The 21,308-nt window shown below is 42.9% G+C and overlaps 1 protein-coding gene across 7 annotated transcripts in view; it reads right to left on the bottom strand.

The window, feature by feature from the left end:
* LOC309342855 (uncharacterized protein) overlaps positions 1-20,628 on the bottom strand; it is an 86,440-nt gene extending 65,812 nt beyond the window's left edge. For 5 of the 7 annotated variants that reach the window (XM_081863799.1, XM_081863795.1, XM_081863796.1 and 2 more), the window contains exons 1-2: positions 20,588-20,622; positions 20,359-20,476 (exon numbers count right to left, since the gene is read on the bottom strand). In XM_081863799.1, the coding sequence (XP_081719925.1) occupies positions 20,359-20,476; positions 20,588-20,595 (126 nt within the window). In that variant the 5' untranslated portion in view covers positions 20,596-20,622. The other 2 variants (XR_014157009.1, XR_014157010.1) reach the window with 2 other exon arrangements.
* Positions 20,629-21,308: the final 680 nt, after the last annotated feature.

Below are 21,308 nucleotides of genomic sequence, written 5' to 3'. Positions count from 1 at the left end.
GATTAACATTCTATGACCTTTGAAATGTGCTTGTGAGAAATTTTATTGGTTTGTTTTTGTTTTATTATGTATTTTGTATTCTCATTTTCTATTTTTATGTTGTGAACCTCCCTGTGATCTTCTGATGTAGAGCTGTATACAAATCTAATTAATAATAATAATGCCCAGAACAATTACTTCCTGTTATTTCATGGCGAGACAGGATCTGGTTTTCTTTCCCTTGATAGCCACTGCTCTTAGGAGAAGCAAGGCTGGTTTTGGAGAGGAAGCATTGCTCATTTTCTTATGCATGTTGCCACTCTCTCCCGGAAGCCTCAAATTGCAAGAGGCAGGGGGGGTGTATACTTTTGCTGTTTGTAACCTCCTGATATCTGTCCTAGATAAATCACTACAAATTAACTTTAAAGCTTAGCACTGGGACTGACTAATCTTCGGACAAATAATATTTCTCTAATAATGAATGCAAGCTGAGAATGCATTGTATTGTAAGGAAAGTGACAGGTCTGCCAAACCTCTACAGAACTTGCAAGATTTAGGCTCATGAGAGATTATTGTATACTGTGCTGACTAAGAAAAAGAAAAGACAGAATTGGGTTACTGTGCTGCAGTCATATAAATGTGCATGTAAAAGAACCATGTGGAACTAAGACAAGCACACCTTTCATGCCACCAGAACCTCCTACTGCTTGAAGTGGTGCTTCTGAGAATATGAAAAGAGCCACTTCTGCTGAAAGCTATTAAGTATGGCTTGTCCATGAACAGATGGGCTCCCTTTTATTATTTGTCTTAGATATTTAAAGCTATTAAGCCTGCAAGCCTATACACAGTGGGGCTTACTCCTGTACTGACTAGACATGTACAGGATTACAATCTGCATCTTGGATGACTCAGCTCTTGGAATAACATTTTAAAGCTGGTGGTTTTTCAAAGGGTTATATATACTCAGTTATTGACAACACAGTTCTCATCCTGACATGCCTTCCTTGTTCCTAGAGGAGGCAATTCTAAGGTGAGCCAGGAGGTGAGAACCAGCAGTTCATCTTCCTCATCTTGGACCAAAGTGAAGTTGGAGGAACATGGTTGTGCTCCTCCTTCATTTTCACTGTGTATATTACTTTCATTTTTAAAGGGGGGGGGGAGAATAAGTTCTGGGGCTAGAAATGGTATTGTTTATTCCCTGGTTTTGGAGGGCTAGGTAGTGGAAGGCTGAGAAGGTGATGGGTCCTTCAGATCCATGGCTTCCTCTGGTTCACCCCGAAGTCCATTTTTATCCCTACTGACATCAAAGGTCCATCATCAGTAGGACAAAGGGTTCAGAACTTTCCACAGCATTGGAGAGGTGGAATCCAACATGGGATATCACTCTCTGAGGCTGGACTTCTTTCTCTGCCCTTGGAGGGGGAGATCTGTTGCTTCCTTTGGGCCTTGGGAAGTCCTCCCACAGATCATAGGATGGAAAGGCCAATGCTACTATCAATCAACCCTCCAGGTATGGATCTATATTAATATAGATTTATCTACCCCTCAGCCAAAAAAATAGTTTGAGAATCCGTGGTCCTTTAGGATGCTTTCCTAACTTGATACCATGTGGCAAGCATTAAAAATGAAGTTTCCTTGTGGAGACCTACATTCAAATTTCTGATAGGCAATGGATGTCGGAGTTTTATGGTGAAGTTACTTAACCATTTTGGACGGGGAAACTGTCAGGATCATGCCAATATCTAACTCAAACGTTCACCTCAGAGGAGGAGGCGCCTGACTGCTACTGCAGAGCAGCTTCTGACTATTGGAAGCTATAAAGGAATCATCCATGCAATGGATGGTGTGTGGGGAGAGTGATTATGACAATGTTCTGCAGAAGAAGGCACTACTCCACTACCGTGCTCAAAATTACCTTCTCAGTCTCTCCAGAAGGCAAGCAGACCAAAGGGGAGGCCTGATGGCATGTAAAAGCCAGCAGATGGTACTTCAAGGTAGCTTACAGAGTATTGCCTATGCCCCTGACAAGGTTTCATTTCTCTAGTCTGTTCTCTAGAGCTGCATTCCTACAAGACCACCAGCATCTCTCTTGTTTTAGACCTGAGCCCTTGGCCCACCATCAACTTAGTGCACAGGTAGCCAATGAGGTGCATTCCAGAAGGTGGAGGATTCCAACCCCCATCTACTTCAGCCAGCGTGCCAGTAGTCAGAAATGATGGGAATTTTATTGCCATACATCTGGAGGGCACCACGTTGGCTTACCCCTGGTCCAGTGCTCAGACTTTTGACAAAAATGTTGCCACAAGGTGAGCTTTAGAAAACATATTTGTATAATCATATCAATCTGTAAATCAATCTTGAGTCATTTTTTCATCTAAAACATTGAAAGTAAATGCTGTGGAAAGTCTCCATGTTGTGACTTTTCTGTGTTGACGGTTATTGTATAGTCTCAACTGACAGTATAAAACAAAAGGAGCAAGAGAGTGGCATTATAATCTTCCTCTACACTTATCTGGCCCCATACCAAAGAGAATATTTCCAGCATGCTTGTGACCAAACTAGAAGCAAAGCTAAATGCATCCATTTCAGTGCTGTTTCTCTATTGACAAATAGAGGGATCCATTTCTTTGTTGTTTATTTTGTTCTGAGTTACCTCTTTGGGCTTCCACCGTGGTCCTGACAACCTGCTATTTGTTGGGGAATGGAAATTTCCATTGATGCCAAAGGAGCATAGGAGCCAACTCCTAGAGGCCATGGGGTCTTGCCCTCTCAATAAAATATTTGAGGAGCCAGCCCCCCACCCTGCCAGTTGATGGGCATTGCCATTCAAATGGTGTGTGTAAACTGTGTTATGTGACTGACTATGCAGGGTGGGGCTTACCTGGGGCCCCCCAATATTTTATTCAAGATAGCACCCCTGCAATGGAGTGTCCACCCCACCTGCTTATTCCACCTTTCTCTGTCCTCTCGATTCCTATCACCCACAGCAGCATAATATTAGAAAGAGTGGGATTAGTGAACTTTTAAAAGCCCTCACAAGCTGCACTGGCATAAAGTGTCAAACAGAACATATGAACAGAAGGAAGTGTTGCTTTTTCTGTTTTAATCAAGGGGGGTGGGGGAGAGAAAATAAGCATGTTAAGTGGTAAGACAGGGAAGAAGAATGCTTATTTACAGTATGGTTTGCCTCATGCCCTCTGCATCTTGGTTACTCTTTCCTGCTCCTCAAATTCTGGCTTGCGAAAAGTGTTCAGCCTTCAGAACAAGAGATGGTGAAAAGGAAGGGGGTGGTCACACAGTGACATTTTGCTAAAGAGCAGAGCAACCTGCTCTGTAATGGTGAGGCCTGTCAGGTTGAAGAATTGAAGGGGAAAATTAGTAAGGCATTAAAATGCTTGATTCTGTCTAGAGATGCTCTCTTAAGTAAGCCATGCAAACTAATGGCTTTGCCTGTTCGAGGAACACAAAGACGATAGTAAAATGGTAACGACGCTAAGAGGAGGGGGTGGGGTGGGTCAAAGGGGTAAAAGTGATGAGAGCAGACGTGTCATGTGGGTGAATAAGAGATGGTCATTAATAGCAGTTCAGGAGACAAAAGGTAACTTCACATAAGATTTAGTGATCTAGGCGGTAGCTGTTTTACAGAAGGCAGTGGTAGAAGCACACAGACAGCAGGGGGAATGGAGCTGCAGAGAAGAGGAAGAAGTAGAAAAGAAATATTTTCTGTCTGTAGGCAGTGGTTATTCTTTTTTACAAGGCAACACCTTACTCCCTGCCACAGTAAAAGCTTGCAGAGATATAGGAGAGGAAAGATACAAGTTCAAAGACAGAATACTTTGTCTGGTAGAGACAGCTGTTTGTTTGTTTGTTTGTTTGTTTGTTTGTTTGTTTGTTTGTTTGTTTGTTTAGAGATGCTGCTTCCCTCAAGTGGTCATGTGAAAACCCTGCTTCCAAGCAAATAACGGGAAAAGAGAAAGGGGAGGGATTTATGATGGAAGGAAAATCTCTTATCTGTGTGTAGATGAGAGTGTGGTTAAATGGAGAAACTCCACAAAAAATATATTTCCAAGCCTTGAGGAACAGAGCAACTAGAAGGGGGGGGGGGGGAATAAGAGCTTCAGTTCATAGATCAGGTTTTGCCCATAGAACAGGCATAGGCAAATGCAAACCTCCAGATGTTTTAGGACTACAACTCCCATCATCCCTTGTTAGCTAGGGATGATGGGAGTCGTAGTTCCAAAACATCTGGAGGGTTGAGTTTGCGTATGCCTGCCATAGAGGCTGCTAATAAACTACAGCTACCAACTCTGCAATAGTAACAATTATGAGAAAAGCACAGCTAAGAAATCCAGTCGCTTATTACTGATGCAGAGAACTGACAGATGGGGGTGGGAGTATTATGATGCTGGAGTAGGATTACTCCTTTGGTATTACCTTTGGTCAGGCAAAATACAGGACAGGTCAGGGGGGAGGTTGGGGCACACACTCTCTCATAACAACAAATCCTCGCCCACTTTGTGGAGGGGAGTTCATTGCATTCTGCCTCTTGCCTCCCTCACCACCCTGGCCCTGCTCTTTCCCTCGAATCACATAGGTGGGCAGGGGCCAGGAGTAGATGGCCAGCTCCCACAGTCACAGCTCCAGCTTCTTGCCAATGCTGGTGGCAGAAGAGGCTCAAGCGCAGAGGAGGGAGGAGGAGGAGAGGGCAGGTTGGGGCGGCAGAGGGGGCCAAGTGGTGGCAGACCTGCACCATGGTAGACTGGCAGCAGCAGCTGAGGAGGAGCACTAGCGAGAGGAAAGGAAGGAGGGTGCAAGGGAGGGAAAGGAGGTCACACCTTCTCTCTTCTCTTTGTTGTCACTCATACTGGGCCAGGCTCCTTGTCAGCTGCACAAACAGTGACACAGCCACCATTTGGGCTGGCTGCCTCCTTCTCTCACCCAACGGTGTCAAGGAAGGGAGGCGCTGCTCCTGGGGTTGGGGTGTGTAATACAGTAGTGGCAACAACAGTGACAGGGAGTAAGGGAAGGGAGGTGGGTGGGAGATGCCAACCAGTGAACTGCACCCACGCTCTGCCCTGCCCATGCAATCTCTCTCTCTCTCTCTCTCTCTCTCTCTCTCTCTCTCTCTCTCTCTCTCATTCTCTCTCTCTCTCTCTCCTCCCTCCCCACTGGACATATCCTCTGCCTGCACAGTTTTAAGGAGGAGGAGAACAAAGATGAGCTTGAACATGGGGGAAAAGGTGTCCCTTTTGAAATCCAAATGGGACAGGGGACACTTTTGTCCAAAAAAAGGGACAATCCCATTTTTTTAGGACAGGTGGCAAACCTATGCTGGAATACCAGCCGAATGTTAGCACCCAGCATACCAAGGCATTTCCTGGGGCCTACACTGGCAAGTCCCACCAGGATTAATGTCAGAGCTGATGCTTTCCTTAGGGCCCTCAGCAGTGCTGCTGGAGCTGTCTGTCTCCCCCTTCTTCCTTTTGTGGGCTGGTGGCTGCAGTGCTATAATGTACTATGAGCTGAGGAACTCCTCAGCTCCTGGCCTATAACAGCTCTGTCACCACCACTGGGGGAGCCAGTAAATGATTGAACACAAGAAGAAAGGCTAGAACATTATAGAACCATAGTTGTCAGGTAATCCCACAACTGAATGTGACCAACACAAGAGGCTAATGGTTGCAGGGACCCTGGGACCCTGGTCAGTGTTGAGACCCACATGAGACAGACCCACATGTCCCACCTCCTGCCAAATCTGGAGCTGGGCCTACTCAAGTTCTTAAAAAATACTGTTTGCTATTGTGCCACTACAATTTAGTAACTGGGGTGTAATGAAGGAAGATAAGAGCCTTCTTTGGTCCTCTGTGCTGTATGATTTATTTACAGAGAACCCTAGAGGAAAGCAAAAGGAACAAAGGCTGCAATCCTCTGCCTGCTTGTGTGGGAGAAAGTCCTATTGACCTCTTGTGCTCCAGGTTGACCCAGGAGCCTATCCTCAGAGGCTCACCTTCTTTCACTCTGATTGGGTCTAATCAGCACAAAGGGTGAGGAAACTCCTCAGTGGCTTAAAAGCCCCCTTTTGGGCTGATTGAGCAGTTCTAAGATTCTGGAGACTTGGACCCTGCTGCAAAAATAGTAACAAGTCTTCAACCCTGCTGTCCTGCAACCCTGGACTGCTAAACCTCTGCATGTGTGAGAGATCCACACTGCAGTCCCTCCCTAGGTCATTGTCAGATCTGGAAACGGGGGTTATGGTGTGACAAAGAGGGGGAAAAACATGAGCTGCTTTCATGCCCCAATGTTTCTCACAAAACCACAATGATATGGGAAAATGCTTTGGTGCAGCACTGCAGTGTAAGAACCATTAGAGTAGCAGAGTCATCTGTTCAGTGTTTTGCTGAATTTTCTTCTACCACTGGTGGCATCTTCCACATCAGTGATGCAATAGCTCATGGTATGTATGGCTTTTTGATCATGTTTCCTGCTGCTTCTGTGTTTTAAAATGCCAGGCAAAAGCTGACATTTCCTTGAACTATAATCCTCTTGCTCTATAGTTAACGTAATGACATTAGAGGACACTTATGGCATAAGTGCTTTGAGAAATGAAATTTAAGGCACCTGTTAAGAATTTTAGACTGAACACTACCTGGTATATGTCAAGATAGCATTGCTAAATGGTAATTAAGAGACCCTCTAATGAGATCCCTGAAGAAAACCTCTCACAATATTCACACCAGCTGCTTTGAGACAGAAAAAGAAATTATAGTACTTTTAATTAAACAACCCCTCAACTGTAACAAAGGCATGGTCACATGGAGACATCAAATAGCTAAACTGCAGGATAACAGACATTTTTAATGGTTGGAACAGTATGTAATTCTTGATTAGCAAACATATTGGGTCAAAGTAGAGAGGGCAATACCCCAACTCAAGAGTTTACCAGAATATCCATTTCCCAATTTTGGCATAGTCCCATCAACCCAAGCCTTGGCCGAGAAGACCCATTGCATTCCTTGGCAAATTGCATTCACATGCATTTTTTTCCAAAGTTTTTTATTTTTTATTTCTTGCAACATTGTTTATTTTTTCTTATTTTTCTTATTTTCAGTGCTTTTTTCTTAAAAAAATGTTTAGGGGTACTCTCATTTTGACTCAAGAAAATCACCATTTTGTAGTTCAAATTTATAGTTCAAATTGGGAAAAATAAATACAGTAAATGGACAAAAGTACAAAGATTCACAAAAATGTTTAGGGGTATGCATTCCCCTTCATCCCCCCAGAAAAAGCACTGCTTATTTCTTACATTTTTGCATAACTTTGACAGTACTCACAATTCTTATTGAGCTGGCGCATTAAATGAATTTGCAATGAACTCCAAATGGAAAACATGGCTGTGATTACATTCAGATTATTTTGGTTCAGATTAGACTAGATCACCGGAGCATGTTTTTATCATAGATTGCAAAGAGATTCCATATAGCAAAAAAAAAAAAAAAAAAAAAAGTATTTTGAGGACCCACGCTCCTCCTCCATGTGGATTGCTTCTGTGTGAACCTTTTGCATGAATCACATGAAGGCCTGGTTTGTGTGGACTTTTCTAATTTGTGGGTTAGAGGATTCAGTTCATACTGGAGGCTATGCATGGAAGACGACTTGTGTCACTCCTCCCCCATGATATTTTAATATAACACTGTTGGGATTTTTGCCTATGTGCTATCTGATGCAGCTTCCCACAGAAGCAATTAAGGAGTTAGCCGAAGAGATATAGGACCTTGGATACAACTCTGCTATTGGTCGACGTCACCCACATAGGCATGATGACTCATGACCTTCCTGTGGTTGGCTGGCTGGTTGGTCAGTAGTTGTTCTGATAGTTGGAGTTTGTTCAGAGAGAGTTAAGATCCATGTCTGTATCCTGTATATAGTAACTTGTGAATGTGTTGTAAATAATAGAATCATAGAATCATAGAGTTGGAAGAGACCACAAGGGCCATCGAGTCCAACCCCCTGCCAAGCAGGAAACACCATCAGAGCACTCCTGACATATGGTTGTCAAGCCTCTGCTTAAAGACCTCCAAAGAAGGAGACTCCACCACACTCCTTGGCAGCAAATTCCACTGTCGAACAGCTCTTACTGTCAGGAAGTTCTAATAAACCTATAAGTAACCAAGTTACTAGTAGCAACGTCTTGTTCCTGCTTCATCCTGCCAACTTGCAACTGACTGCTTCTGGACAGTCTGTGTATGCTCTGCAATACTCAACAGGTTATGGTTGAGATCCTTCAACAAACACTTTGCTGAATATATGGATCAGGGTTCTATTTATGTTTATTACTCATATTCTCATGGCCATAAGTTGTCATGCTTTCATTAAACTAGCGATAGTTGAGATAATCCTGGGATCATACCCTTCAGCAAAGGGAAAATAGGGACATCCCATTCCATAATGATTATTTTACTATTTATATCGCACACATCTTACTGGGTTGCCCCAGCCATTCTGGGCAGCTTCCAACATATAAAAAATCATAATAAAACATTTTTTAAAAAAATCTCTATACAGGATTGCCTTCAGATGGGTTGGGGATCAGGTAACTCCAAACCCTCCAACATTTCTCCCAGGAAAATAGGGACATTCTAAGGAAAAGTGGGACATTCCAGAATCAAATCAGAAACTGGGACAGCTTCACTAAAATCAGGGATGTCCCTGGAAAATAGGGACACTTTGGGGGGTCTGTGGGATGCACGTTGGCTGAGATATTGGGAATTTGCATTGTTACATTTCCCAAAGGCATCATGGGAGACAAGAATGTATATATTTAGGGCAGATCCTTCCAGCCTTTGACAAATAACTTAACATGCAGCAACCAATCCGCGATTGAGAATGAAGAGAACAGAGAACTAATTTTAAAAATAAAATTAATTTTGAGGTGGAAAATGCTAAGGTCTGCAGTTTCCCATATTTTTGTAGTACAGTAAGTTTGTTCTCTTATTAAATATGTATAAGTAGGTTATAGCTAAAGATGCAATGGAAGACTTTCGATTTTCTTTATGTTGCCATCAGGGAATTGCTAATGGGAAAAGAAGATTTCTGAAGGCAATTATGATAGATTTTAGCTTCCATGCACCACAGGTGGATGAACCTGGAGAAAACTAGCAATTTCCTGAGTAGAGTTGTGGAGAGAAGAGGTAGATGCATGTGAGCCTTGAGCAGTATCCCTAGGCCTTTGTGATTCTGCAAATATTTTGTATCAAGTGCTGTTTTGCCTCATCACACATTTCTTAGGGTTAGCCTTACACAATTCCACTCTCTCAAAAGTGGTGCCTGATAAAACTAGTTGTCCCTGAGAAAAGAGGGTTTATACCTGATATGCACTGGGCTAATTTCAATAACTGTTTCCTTACACCTGTTGAAAAGGCTCCTCCTATCTGAGAAGGTGGTGGGTAGGTTCTGCCCTCCCCCATTTTCCCTTGTGGCCTTGGGAAAGTCACTATTTCTTAGGTTCAGTTCCCCACCTGTGTAAAAAAACATAAAAGTAGTCTCCTCATGAGCCAGATGTGAAGATTAACCATAAAGATTAAAAGCACTCTGCAAATTTCAATGGAAATAAAAATGACAAATGACAGACTAGTAACTCTAAGTGCTGGCAAGAAGAGCCAGTTGCTTGGCCAGGTTGAACTTCTTAGGATGACTTCATCTCTCCTTCAGAAATGGATTCTTTTCAGTAACAAAAAAAGAAAAAGGGAAAGGGAATAATTTGGAGACTGATAGAAACTATTAAGCAACAGCACTGCAAAGGGGAAAGCAGTTACTGTATCTAATACAAGGAAGGGGGACCTGTGGCACTTCAGGTGTTGTTGGACACCCATCATGTCTGGTATAAAAACATAAGAAGAACCCAGCTGGTTCACACCAAAGACCCATCCAGTCCAGCGGCCAACCAGATGCCTATGGAAAGCCCATGAGAAGGACATGGGTGCAACAGTGCTCCCCACTTGTGACTTCCAGCAACTGGTTTTCAGCATAAAGGTAGGGGTGTGGGTGTGTGGGGGTGTGGGGGTGTGTGTGTACACTAGTCTGCTGTACAAAGGCTTAAATTCTCATTCATTGCTCCACTCACTTTTGCGTCTGGGCTCACCTACCACTGGCACATACCCCACCCACCACCCCAAATATTGCCTACAAGAAAATGCAGCACTTAGGTTGAAAAAGGTTCCTCACCTCTATGGGATAATAATCAGCCAAAGTTCGTTCTCTCTCTCTCTCTCTCTCTCCATCCTGCCTAAGTACATGGAGTATTCCTAATCTCATCTTTCCATTTTACAAAGATGGCGGTACAAAGTGGCATTCTAGAAAGATCTGAGCTACCATTCATCTTCCTGGTACGTATCCTACATGCTGTTTTCAGAGGATCCACAATTTTGCTTCAGACACCATGGTAAATCTGGACAGGACAGGGCAACAATAGCCCAGCGTTGCTTTCAATCTACTCTTCTAATGTACCAGTTACAGATAGGTAGCCGTGTTGGTCTGCCATAGTCAAAACAAAAAAAATTCCTTCCAGTAGCACCTTAAAGACCAACTAAGTCAGTTCTTGGTATGAGCTTTGTCATTTCACCCCTTGCTTTTTCCTGTAAGACCTATTGCAGTCGTTAAGAGTCGTCAACAGGCTCATCACAGCTATCTGCCAATCACCCATTCCCACCACCCTTCTGAGTAATACCCCTCCCCACCTTCTCACTATATAGAAGGGTCTGGAAACTTCTGTTTCAGTGTATCTGAAGAAGTGTGCATGCACACGAAAGCTCATACCAAGAACTGACTTAGTTGGTCTTTAAGGTGCTACTGGAAGGAATTTTTTTTGTTTCTTCTAATGTACATTTGCTTGTTTTGTGGTCTTGGAAGCACTGGGGGTGGCATACATTGACTAGGCTGTCAAATTGCAATAATGGGGTGCCTTTACAAACACAGATGACCTGACACTCAAAATGTCTTTGAATTAAAAGCCAGGGAAGGATTAAAAGCCAATGCTGATGGCATTTGCTGTGTTTGAAGGAAGATTTTGAAAGTGCATATTTTCCCTGTGAAGCTTATGAGTGGCAGTCAGCCAAAGTCAGTAGCGCTGCCATTATATTAAAGTCTATATATCCAACGCTGGCCTGTGTTAAATGTACCATCTAGTCACCTGCTGCATTCTGTCTGATGTTCTGTATGGCTTGTCAGTATTAATTGCAAGGTTCCTGGGTCAGGGATCACCCATCCTGCATACTGTCAATACATACTGCAGCCAGCACAAAGTGCTAAATCCGAAGATGACAGCTGGCAGAAAACATGAGCAAATTAAAAAGCTGCTTTGCCAGTCCTGCAAGTTCCAAAGAAAAGGAGCAGCCCCCTTAACAAGGGTCAGCACTAGCTGTTCTCCTGTTGTTTTTGCCTCTCAAAACACCAGGGCTTGGCGGGTTTATTCTTTGCTATTTCCTTTGCTCTGCAACAAGCTGGGGTATGGGTGGGTGGGTGAGCAAAGAAGCACAGCGATGAACAGGTGCCCTGTGGGTGAAGTGGAAGGAAATGAATCATTTGGCATTTTCTTCTGATCATATTAGCACATTTAATTGAGCCATTGGAATCCAAAGTGTGTCTAGAAAAATTGGTCAACCAACCCAGACATCGGAAAAAGACAGATGGAAAATGGGTAGCCTGATAGCATCACAAACTGTGTCTGATTGAAACTATCTTTACTGTGTTAGCTGAACATACAAATAATGATATGACATGATTTCATTCCCCCCTTTCCCCAATACTATGTGCCACTTTACCTGTATCTTTCAGAAACAGACCATTTGGAGACAGTGTTAGGAAAACATCACGTTGAGATTATGTTGTTTGCAGATGACACAGCCTTGACTCTGCCGTCTGAGGAAGCTCTACAGAGACTCACCAACCATTTTGCACAAGCCTGCAGGGAGTTCGGCCTTACCATCAGCTTGACAAAAACCAACATCCTGGGTCAGAATGTCATCAGCACTCCACACACCAGCATTAATGATCACATGCTTGAGGTGGTAGATAATTTTATTCTGCTTGGGCTGCACCATAACCAGCAACCTTTCCATCAATGCTGAGCTGGACAAGTATATTGTCAAGGCAGCTCCATCAATAGCTCACCTCTTCAAAAAGATATAGGAGAATGTGGTGCTAATGACCAATACCAAGATGAAGGTCTACCAGGCTTGCATGTTGAGTATGCTCTTTTATAGAAGCGAGTCATGGATAACTAATACCTGCCAGGAGCAACATCTCAATGCTTTCCATATGTATTGCATCAGGAAGATTTTGGGCATCACATGGCAGGACAAAGTCTCAAACAAAGATGTGCTCTCGCAAGTCCACATTCCCAGCATGCTTGTACTTCTCTCTCAGCAACATCTACACTGACTTGGTCATGTACACAGAATGGAAGATAGAAGGATCACCAAGGAAGTGCTCTCTGGCTGCAGTCATCAAGCCATTTGGCAAACCAACTCTGTATTACAAAGAGGTCAGCAAATGTGATTATGAAAGCTGGAAACGTGGAAATCCCTTGCAGACAACCACAGCATCTGGAGGAAATCAGTCAGCAGTGACCAGAGGAGGAATGATCACTGGGATGAGCACAGAAAGAAGAAACATCATAGAACACCTGCATCAGCACAACTGGATGCCTTCATCTGCCCCTCATGCAACAAAATATGTCTCTCCTGTATTGCTCTCTACAGCCACAGAAGCTGTAACTCTCCAATGGTTTGATTTCACCCCCAAAGGTTCACTCCTACATTGTTTCCCAAGACAGATGGATGCCAACAATGTTGTGATCTGAATGTTCTGAGGGTCACATCAAATGAATTTATTTAGCATTTCTTCTCACATGTTACACTGAACACTGACTCTACACATCTACAAATGTGTATAAAAGAATGTACACTTACTGATTGGTACAGCCCAGCTATTGAATACAGGTACAAAAGTCTATATACCTATTGAATGTTACATGTGAAAAACTGCACATGTGCACAGCTCAACTATTTGTGTGTGCTTATTGAAGTGTGTCGGAACACCTCTTATAAGACAAATGCTTCAGCAAAAACAGAATAGAAAACCAAAATAGAAAAGCATAAGGCAAAAAGGCTTGTACAAGGATGTTTAGTACAATTCAACATGAGAACTGAGTGGACTTTGTTCGGCACACAGTAATGATACTGGTCAAACATATTGGGCCAAGAGTTTCATCATTTTGAACCACAGAGAGAGCCTGTAGAGCTTATTTTGGTAACTGCCATTTTGTTTTCCTCAGAATGCCTCAATGTGCTCCAGGTTTGCTTCCACAAGACGTAAGTATCAGGCAGTGGCCTCCTAAAAAACTTTGCTAGTCGTGACACAAATGATGTAGTTTAACACTACACTGCAAACTACAACATTTGTGTTGGTCATGCCATCTTTCCAAGGCCTTGATATCTTTCTTAGTAAGTAGATGTCTTCAGTTCTTTTCTGGATCTGCATAGTAGAGCACATTTACAGGCTTCTATAGTTTGCAGAGCAATATATCATGAACGCTGAATAGTTTTTCTCACCACTACCCTACATATCAATACTCCTGTTCATACTGCATAAAGCACTGAGTCAGTTGGAGAAGGTATTCTGTGCAATTCTCTTTGAAATTAATACAAAAGGTGCCAGGTCCCATCTGCATGCCATTCTCATTCAGTTCAATGAGATTTGTGCAGGAAAACTTCTCAGTAGATCATATCCCAAATCACCAGGGAGACCTCTTCATTTAATAGCCATGTTCTTAGTGCCTCCCTCAGAAGGACAAGAGAGACAAGCCAGCAGGAGTTGTCTTATTAAGCATTATTGCCAAAGGGAATTCTTCATAGTATAAGCAAACAAGATGTATTCACCAATCTGCAATAGCCCATAGTGCCAGGGGTACTGCAATGGCACAAAGCCATGTCACATTTATCCAGTATGCTCCAGTGAACCTTGCTCTTGGCCATCATGCTGATTCCAATTTCCTAAATGGATGAAGGCTCCAAGAGGCTCCATTTCAACTACTTGGGCTGCCTTTTCAGTCTCATAACAGTAAGTGTAGAGGTAGATGCCAGGACCACTGAGATTTGCATATTTAAACCTCCCCTCTTGAAAGCTTCTGTGACCTTGAAAGGAAAACACCAGCTACACGAGTTGTCTTGCTCAGTCAAGGAAGCTCCATCATGAAGCTTTTGATCTGCGAAAAAAGTCAACCTCTAGGGGCAGGAAACTTCAGAGTCTTTTCTATTTTTTCCATGTTGTGCTGACCCTTGTTCTGAGATAGCTGTCTGGGGTGGCCAAAGACTTTTTTTGGACTTGAGATGGGAAATACAGATGGTGCTGGAGAAAAGGTTTAATACATAAGCAAGAGTAGAGACATCAGTCTATGTTGTGGAAGACCTAACACAGGGATGAGGAACCTAAGGCCCTCCAGATTTTGCTAGATTACAACTTCCATTGTCCCTGACCACTGGCCGTGTTGGTTGGAGTTGATGGGCACTGGAGTCCAGCAACATCTGAAAGGCCACAGCTTCCCCACTCCTGATTTACAGAAACAACAAGCTTAATGACAGGCCTGGCAATGCAATCTGTTCAGTCTATCCAAAATATCAGCTTTAATGGATGTGGAAAATATGAGGGTCAAACAGGCTGGATATCCACATGCTGCAGAACCTGTGGTAGAATGGACTGTACCACTTCAGACAACAGGTGAGGGAATCACAGCTTCTCTGTTTAAAAATAATTCATACAAGTAGAAAACAAGCAGAGCAAGAAGAAAGCTCACCTAAAACTTTTCTTTCAGAAGTTTTCCTCCTTACCTGTAGCAAGTGGAGCATTTGAGTCTGAAAAGTAAGGGCAGAGCTGGCCAGCCCATGAGGCCGGGTGAGGTGGCTGCCTCAGTCAGCACACCCAAAGGGCAGCACACCCATTTCGCCACCCAGCTTTGCTGCTGGACGGGGGGGACGGGACATTTCCCCCTGCCACCTGGCACTGTAGCAGGGCTTTGAATTGGCTTTTCCAGAAGGAAAGAGCCAATGAAAAACACCACTGGTGGGTGGGTGAGGGAGATTCAGAAAGTATGCTCTTCCCACCCAGCAAGGGAGAGGCCTTACGGAGTTTGTGCTGCCCTCACAGGGGTGGCAGCAGGGCATTTCGCCTCAGGTGCCAAAATGCCTTATGCTGCCCCTTAGGATTGTACCCATCATACGTGTGTAGCTACTGCCTGAAAGTCCTTTGCCATTTGAACCCAGTAAGCTCATCAAATAGCTTCCACCTCACCCTGCAAACTGAGATGCCTTGTATCTTAGTGTTTTTGCACCACTGGGCTAAGTGGTCGTTCATCCTTGGTGGGAAATACAAGTGCAAGGCATCAGTTGCACAAGTACAGATGCCCTACACATTGCAAGGATGCTGAAATAAAGCTATATTGTCTTTCTTGGCAATTGCCCATCCTTTAATCAATACTACTGAGCCTCAGCTCTCCCCACTCCCACCTTGCCTTATCTGCCAGATTTCCCTTTAGCTAGTTATAACTGATCTAGCATTTTTTTTAAATTTTCTCTGTGCTATGCTCTTTCTCTGATTTTTAAGTTCCCCATTGGCCTTAATCAAGCTTATGTTGAGCCTGGCAGTCTTGGCAAGTTTGCTCAGCTTTAATGAAAGGTGAATTTTCTCCCCAGGCAGGTTTGCCTGTGTTCTTCCTAGCTCAAATTCAGACTTTTCACTATTGCAATATTGAAAGAACATATACACAGACTTTCCATCTTGGTCCAATAGCAAGGACAACATATTGCCCTCTTTTAGCTCTCAGTTCAGTCTGTTTAATTATACCAAAGCCTTGCTGTATCATTTTTTACAATCTCCTATACAAGGCCAAATGAGCCACTGCAAGCTGCAACCAGGATTTCCAAAGTGCTTGCCTCATATGATGACACCTATGGAGGCAAATCTCCACCAGAAACATAATTTTCAGGATGATTTTCATTACTGCTCCAAGCTTAGTGGATTCTAGTAGTTATGATAGAAGAAGCACTCCCATTACAGGGACCCTAGAGATGAAAATCCATTGTACTCAGCAAGGAATCAGAGAATAAATGCCAGGCATACTTTAAACTAGTGACTAGAGTAAGTTTGTTTTTAAATAGATTTAGACATAATTGTAGTGGATAAATCTATCAATGATTTCAGCTATCATAATGTTACAGAGGTTGCACGCTACCCCCAGTCTCTGCTGAGCAATAGCAAGATTCCAGGGGGTTCTAGAAGATCACTAAGGGTTATGTTTCCATTGGGAAATCAAGGCACAGTGGAGACTACTGTCTTTAAGAAATATGGTCCATTGTACACATATTTACATCTGGGTCTACTTTGGAGAGAGTTCACAGCATTATATCTCAAGAGGAGCTTCTTCCTTCAGCAGTGCAGCACTGGATTACCAAGGCATCCTGACTGTCATCTCTGGGCCTCTGGGCCCCAGCCTGCCAATGTGGTTTTGGCCGTCACAGCAGCTCATGGAGTCCTGCCCACTTCCTTTCTTTTCCCCAAGAACCCCTGCTCCCAGCAACTCCTCCCCATCTGTCTGCTTGCTCCCCGCTTAACCCAGACCTCTGATTTTCAAACGAATACATTTTTCCTGTGTGACATCATGCCTCCTGCAGTGGCAGATCTTGGCAATATGACGCCCTGTGTGAGGCCAAAATTTGATGACTTCCCCCCAGCTCAAAGTCGGCTTAGGGAGGTGCTAGGCTTTGGTATGAGGCTCTGGCAGGATCCCAGAGCCCTCCTGACTCCTTCCCAAAGCTGGGCAAGCACTTACTAGGCTTTGGGAAGCATGCAGGACAGCACACTCTTGGCTCCTGTGCCCTGTGTGGGAGAACTAGTCATGCTATCCTATATCTGCCTCTGCCTCCTGTAACCTCCCAACTCTGTTAATTACTCAGAGCTCAAACAAGAGAGTCAATGACTGTCCATTGTCTTGTAATTACACCTTCGTGGCCCTTCTCCCCAAGCGATTTCCTGGTTTAGCCTGCATTTTTAATTTAATGTCTGGCATCTTTCCTTCAACACTACAAATATTATATAAATTCTACCATTTATTAATTTCTAACATTCACTGACTCTAGCAGTTATGGGTGCCCTTGTACCCCCAAACTCTGTAACAATAACTAAGAATGGAACATCCCTGTTTCAGAAGCAGTATTTTAACTTTAAATTTGTTTAACAGTGCAGTTGTTTTACACAACAATTGCACAAAACAAAATGCCCCATAATGAGGAAAAGGCACAATTACATGTAATAATTTTTTAATGTTTTTATGGAAGCCGCCCAGAGTGGCTGGGGAAACCCAGCCAGATGGGCGGGGTACAAATAATAAATTATTATTATTATTATTATTATTAATAATAATAATAATAATACTTAGAAACATACTAAAAATAACAAAAGGGCTATAAAATGAGAAATAACTAGTTATGTATTAAAAGATTAAGTATAATTATTATGGATTTTGGTATGTCATTAACGATAAAGGAAGATGAGTCTATATCAGTTTCTGAATAACAGATCAAACAAGAGATGGTTATGCTTATGTGTTCACAGGGGAATATGGCTGTATTCTGGAGAAAGTTTTGGACTTAGATGGTTTGTCGCAATGATGCAGAAGACAATTAAAAACTCTACATGCATCCTCTCAGTTGCTGTGAATCATTCTCCTTTGATTATTTATTGGCAGCAGAAAGAAGAACTTAATAACAACTTATCCCCCATTTTTCCTTTCCTGTGTACAAACAGTTGTTGTCATCTTCCTTATCTTTTGCTTGCTACTCCAGCTCTCCTTAATCTGGTGCTCTCCAGGTATTTTTAGACTACGAATCCCATCATCCCTGACCACAATGGCCATGCAGTTTGGGGCTGATGGAAGTTGGAGTTCAAAGCATCTAGAGAGCACCAGCTTGGCAAAGGCTGTGCTACTCTGACCTGCTGCTCAGTTGACACACAGAAATTTACCTCCCATTCCACTTCTTCCCATTATTTGCTCCCCTTTTTCTTCAGCTACCCTCCTCCTTATCTGACTGAAAACAGAAGACTGGATTTTTAATAAATCTGCAGATGCCGAAGACCATAGCAACGAGGACATAATTACATTATTAGAAGCCTCCTTTCTCCGTGATACTTTTATATCCTCAAGGATATCTGTTGTTCTGAACTATGAGATTTAGTGCAAAATTTAATGACAATTCTTCTGCTTCATTTCTGTTATTTATTGTTATTGTTATAGATAATGAAATCTGGTAAGAAACTAGCAGCCATTCTAATTCTGAGAAAGAGAGCTAGCTTTAGCTTTAAGCTACCCAAGTAGATTGGGAGTTGATGCTTTTCTACACATACACAGAGAGAGAGAGAGAGAGAGAGGGAGGGAGAGAGCGAGCGAGCGCGCGCTTCATTCTCTGGCATCAATACTTCATGTGGCCATGCATCCTGGGCCAGTTCTCTAATATGGCACCACCTTGTAGACCATCTTTTCCCCTGCCCCCAAAGACACCACAGCTGGTGACACTTATCAGCTGAACACGCACACACAGGAGAAGTTTTGGACAGCTGTTGCATCCTTTAGATTGCACCAGAATCCATCATCCAACATGTCATCATCCAATGTGGTGTCTTTACTCTGTTCCACTTTGAATAGCTGCCAACTTTTCCAAGAATTGGTTTCCTATAGTTATAGGCCTATGTATGGTGAAAGGCAAGGTCTAAAAAGCAATGGTGAGAAAGAAAACTTGGCAAATTAAGAGTGGAGATTAAATGTTAAGATCAAGATAAGCTTTACACCATAGGTGCTAAATCAGTGTTCTCCACCCCATATCAATAGCTGCAGTTTTAAGAAAATAAACTGAAGGGAAAGAAGCCACAGGTATTAATAAATGCTAATAAGGTGAAGCAGAAAGAGATTCATGTTGTTTGTAATCACATCATACGGGGGAGATGGCTTTCAAAGGTCATATACAGGCCACAGAAAAACAAGTCCCTCCATTCTATTATTTCTAATTACCCAAATTGGGAAGTGATGGCAATAGTTTCCATTAGGATTTGATATGCATGCAACCAATTATATAAGCCCTATGAGTGTATCAGCATAAACAGATTTCTTAGAGTCACGTCATAAAATTGTAACACTTGTAGAAAAACACAACATTCACTGAGCTAGCAAAGCATCCCACTGAACTTAAACAGAGATGTAGTCTTGGGGCTTACATAATGCCCTGCATGTGTATCCTGGTTGCCTGGTTATTCAAACTGGTGGAATTACTAGGAATGGATTTGCTTTGTACAGTTAACACAAAAGCTGTAAATCAGTAGCACTGGAGGAAATGCATAACGGTGAAGCACCCACCCACCAGTCCTCCATAGAGCTTTCTGTGCCATCCAGGTGACAATGCACTATGAGCAGAGAGCAGGTGCACAGCAGAAGAGTTTTCACTGGGCAAGTATATTGGAATCATTGGTGCAAAACAAAACAAAACTCACATGGGCCAGTGATGAAATGAGTTCTTAGCATCTTTCCCAAGTATCTGTTTTATAGATTCACTGGGGAAGTCACACCAGTGAATCTATAAACAGCTCTCAAAGGAGGGTTATATTTGTAGTGTGAACCGCCCTGAGACCCCTGGGTATAGGGCAGTTAATTAATTAATTAATTAATTAATTAATGTAGATGTTCCGTTATGTTACCAATACATGCTGATGAGCATGCTGCTGCAAGGGAGCAGGTGGCACTGTGGTCTAAACCCAACTTCTTGGGTTTACCTAAATTATCATCCCTACTGCCATTCTTTGGCTCTGGTTGATTGTTTCTGAATTTTTTATTGGAAGAGATAGCAGAGATGCTTCTCATCTTAGCAGGGATGACTTTGACTAGGTGACCTGTTTGTCTTCTCGGTCTGCTGCACAGATGATGGACAACTTTAAGGCCCCTGCTCTCCCCCTAGGTCTTCAACTATTATATCATCTGAATGGAAAAGAAGAGAAGGCTAGCAAGTATAACTGTTTTATAGGGACTTTCCTATTTACCCTGAACATATCCTTGGAAATCGACATTACCTTCATGTTTTCCTTGGTGTTTCTCCCTCCTGCCATCTTCCTCCAGATCAGGATGGCAGGAGGTCTGCAGAGCTTACAGGGAAACAAAGAACCACATGGGATATGTTTATTTTCTGAACCTTCAAATAGGCCTCAGACAGTTACAGAGAGACCTTTCCTAAGAATCCTTAGGGACTAATATTATTCTGAAAGCAACATCTATATGCTGAAGGGGCTTACCTTTTGTGTCTTCTCAAAGAGGGGTGTGGAGGGGGAGGTTGTGGGCGAGGTCTCTGGGAGAGGAGAAATCTTAGTTTTTCTCCCCAGACGGGAAAAGACTTTTCTCAGTATGGAAAGCCTAGAAAAGAAAGAGAAATGGGGCTCACAGTTAGTATTCCCTAACTCCTCTATGCTCAGTATGAATTCGCTATCATCGCAGAATTCATATGCTGAGAGAAATCCTACTTACATGTCCATCTCCTTTCTTTCACACAGACAAAATGATCCCACCATAGGAGATCACTAGGCCTTTTAGCACTCTGGTAACCAATAAGCCAGCAGAGGGAGGTGTCACAATGAACCCGATGACCCAGCAACCCTTGGCCCTGAGAAAATGAGAAGCCACAAGCACTGTTCCTCTTAAGTGATGCTACTAAGTTTTCTCATACGGCTTTTCTTCCATGTTCCACTTTTTATAAATATGCGAAATTTTTCCTATTCCTTTGGATTCCAGCTGCAGTTGTTCCTTCATCTACTGAGCACTAGCTATGTCCTATACCTGTCTAATACCCTCCGACATTTCTCCCATGAAAATAGGAATTTCTTATTCCATTATGATGATGATGATTTTCGGCCATTTCCAACTTATACAAAAACATCATTAAACATTACCAAAAAACCTCCCTTCCCAATGAAAAAAAGGAATGTCCTAAGGAAAAGCAGGTCATTCCAGGGTCAAATCAGAAACTGGGATGGCTTCTGTAAATCTGGAACTGTCCCTTGAAAATTGGGACACTTGGCGGGTCTGCTGAGGTGACCAGATGGGAGACCACCAAGGAACCCATGATATGGTGCTTAGAATTATACAGACAAAAAGAACTATGTAAATAAACACACACACAAAAGAAAGAAAGAAAGAAAGAAAGAAAGAAAGAAAGAAAGAAAGAAAGTTGGTGGTTCAAATCTACGTG

The sequence above is a fragment of the Podarcis erhardii genome (assembly GCF_964252035.2).
Source record: "Podarcis erhardii genome assembly, chromosome: 5".
Classification (NCBI taxonomy): Eukaryota; Metazoa; Chordata; class Lepidosauria; order Squamata; family Lacertidae; genus Podarcis; species Podarcis erhardii.
Note: the sequence above shows the minus strand (reverse complement) of the source record. Positions and strands in the feature narration are given on the sequence as shown.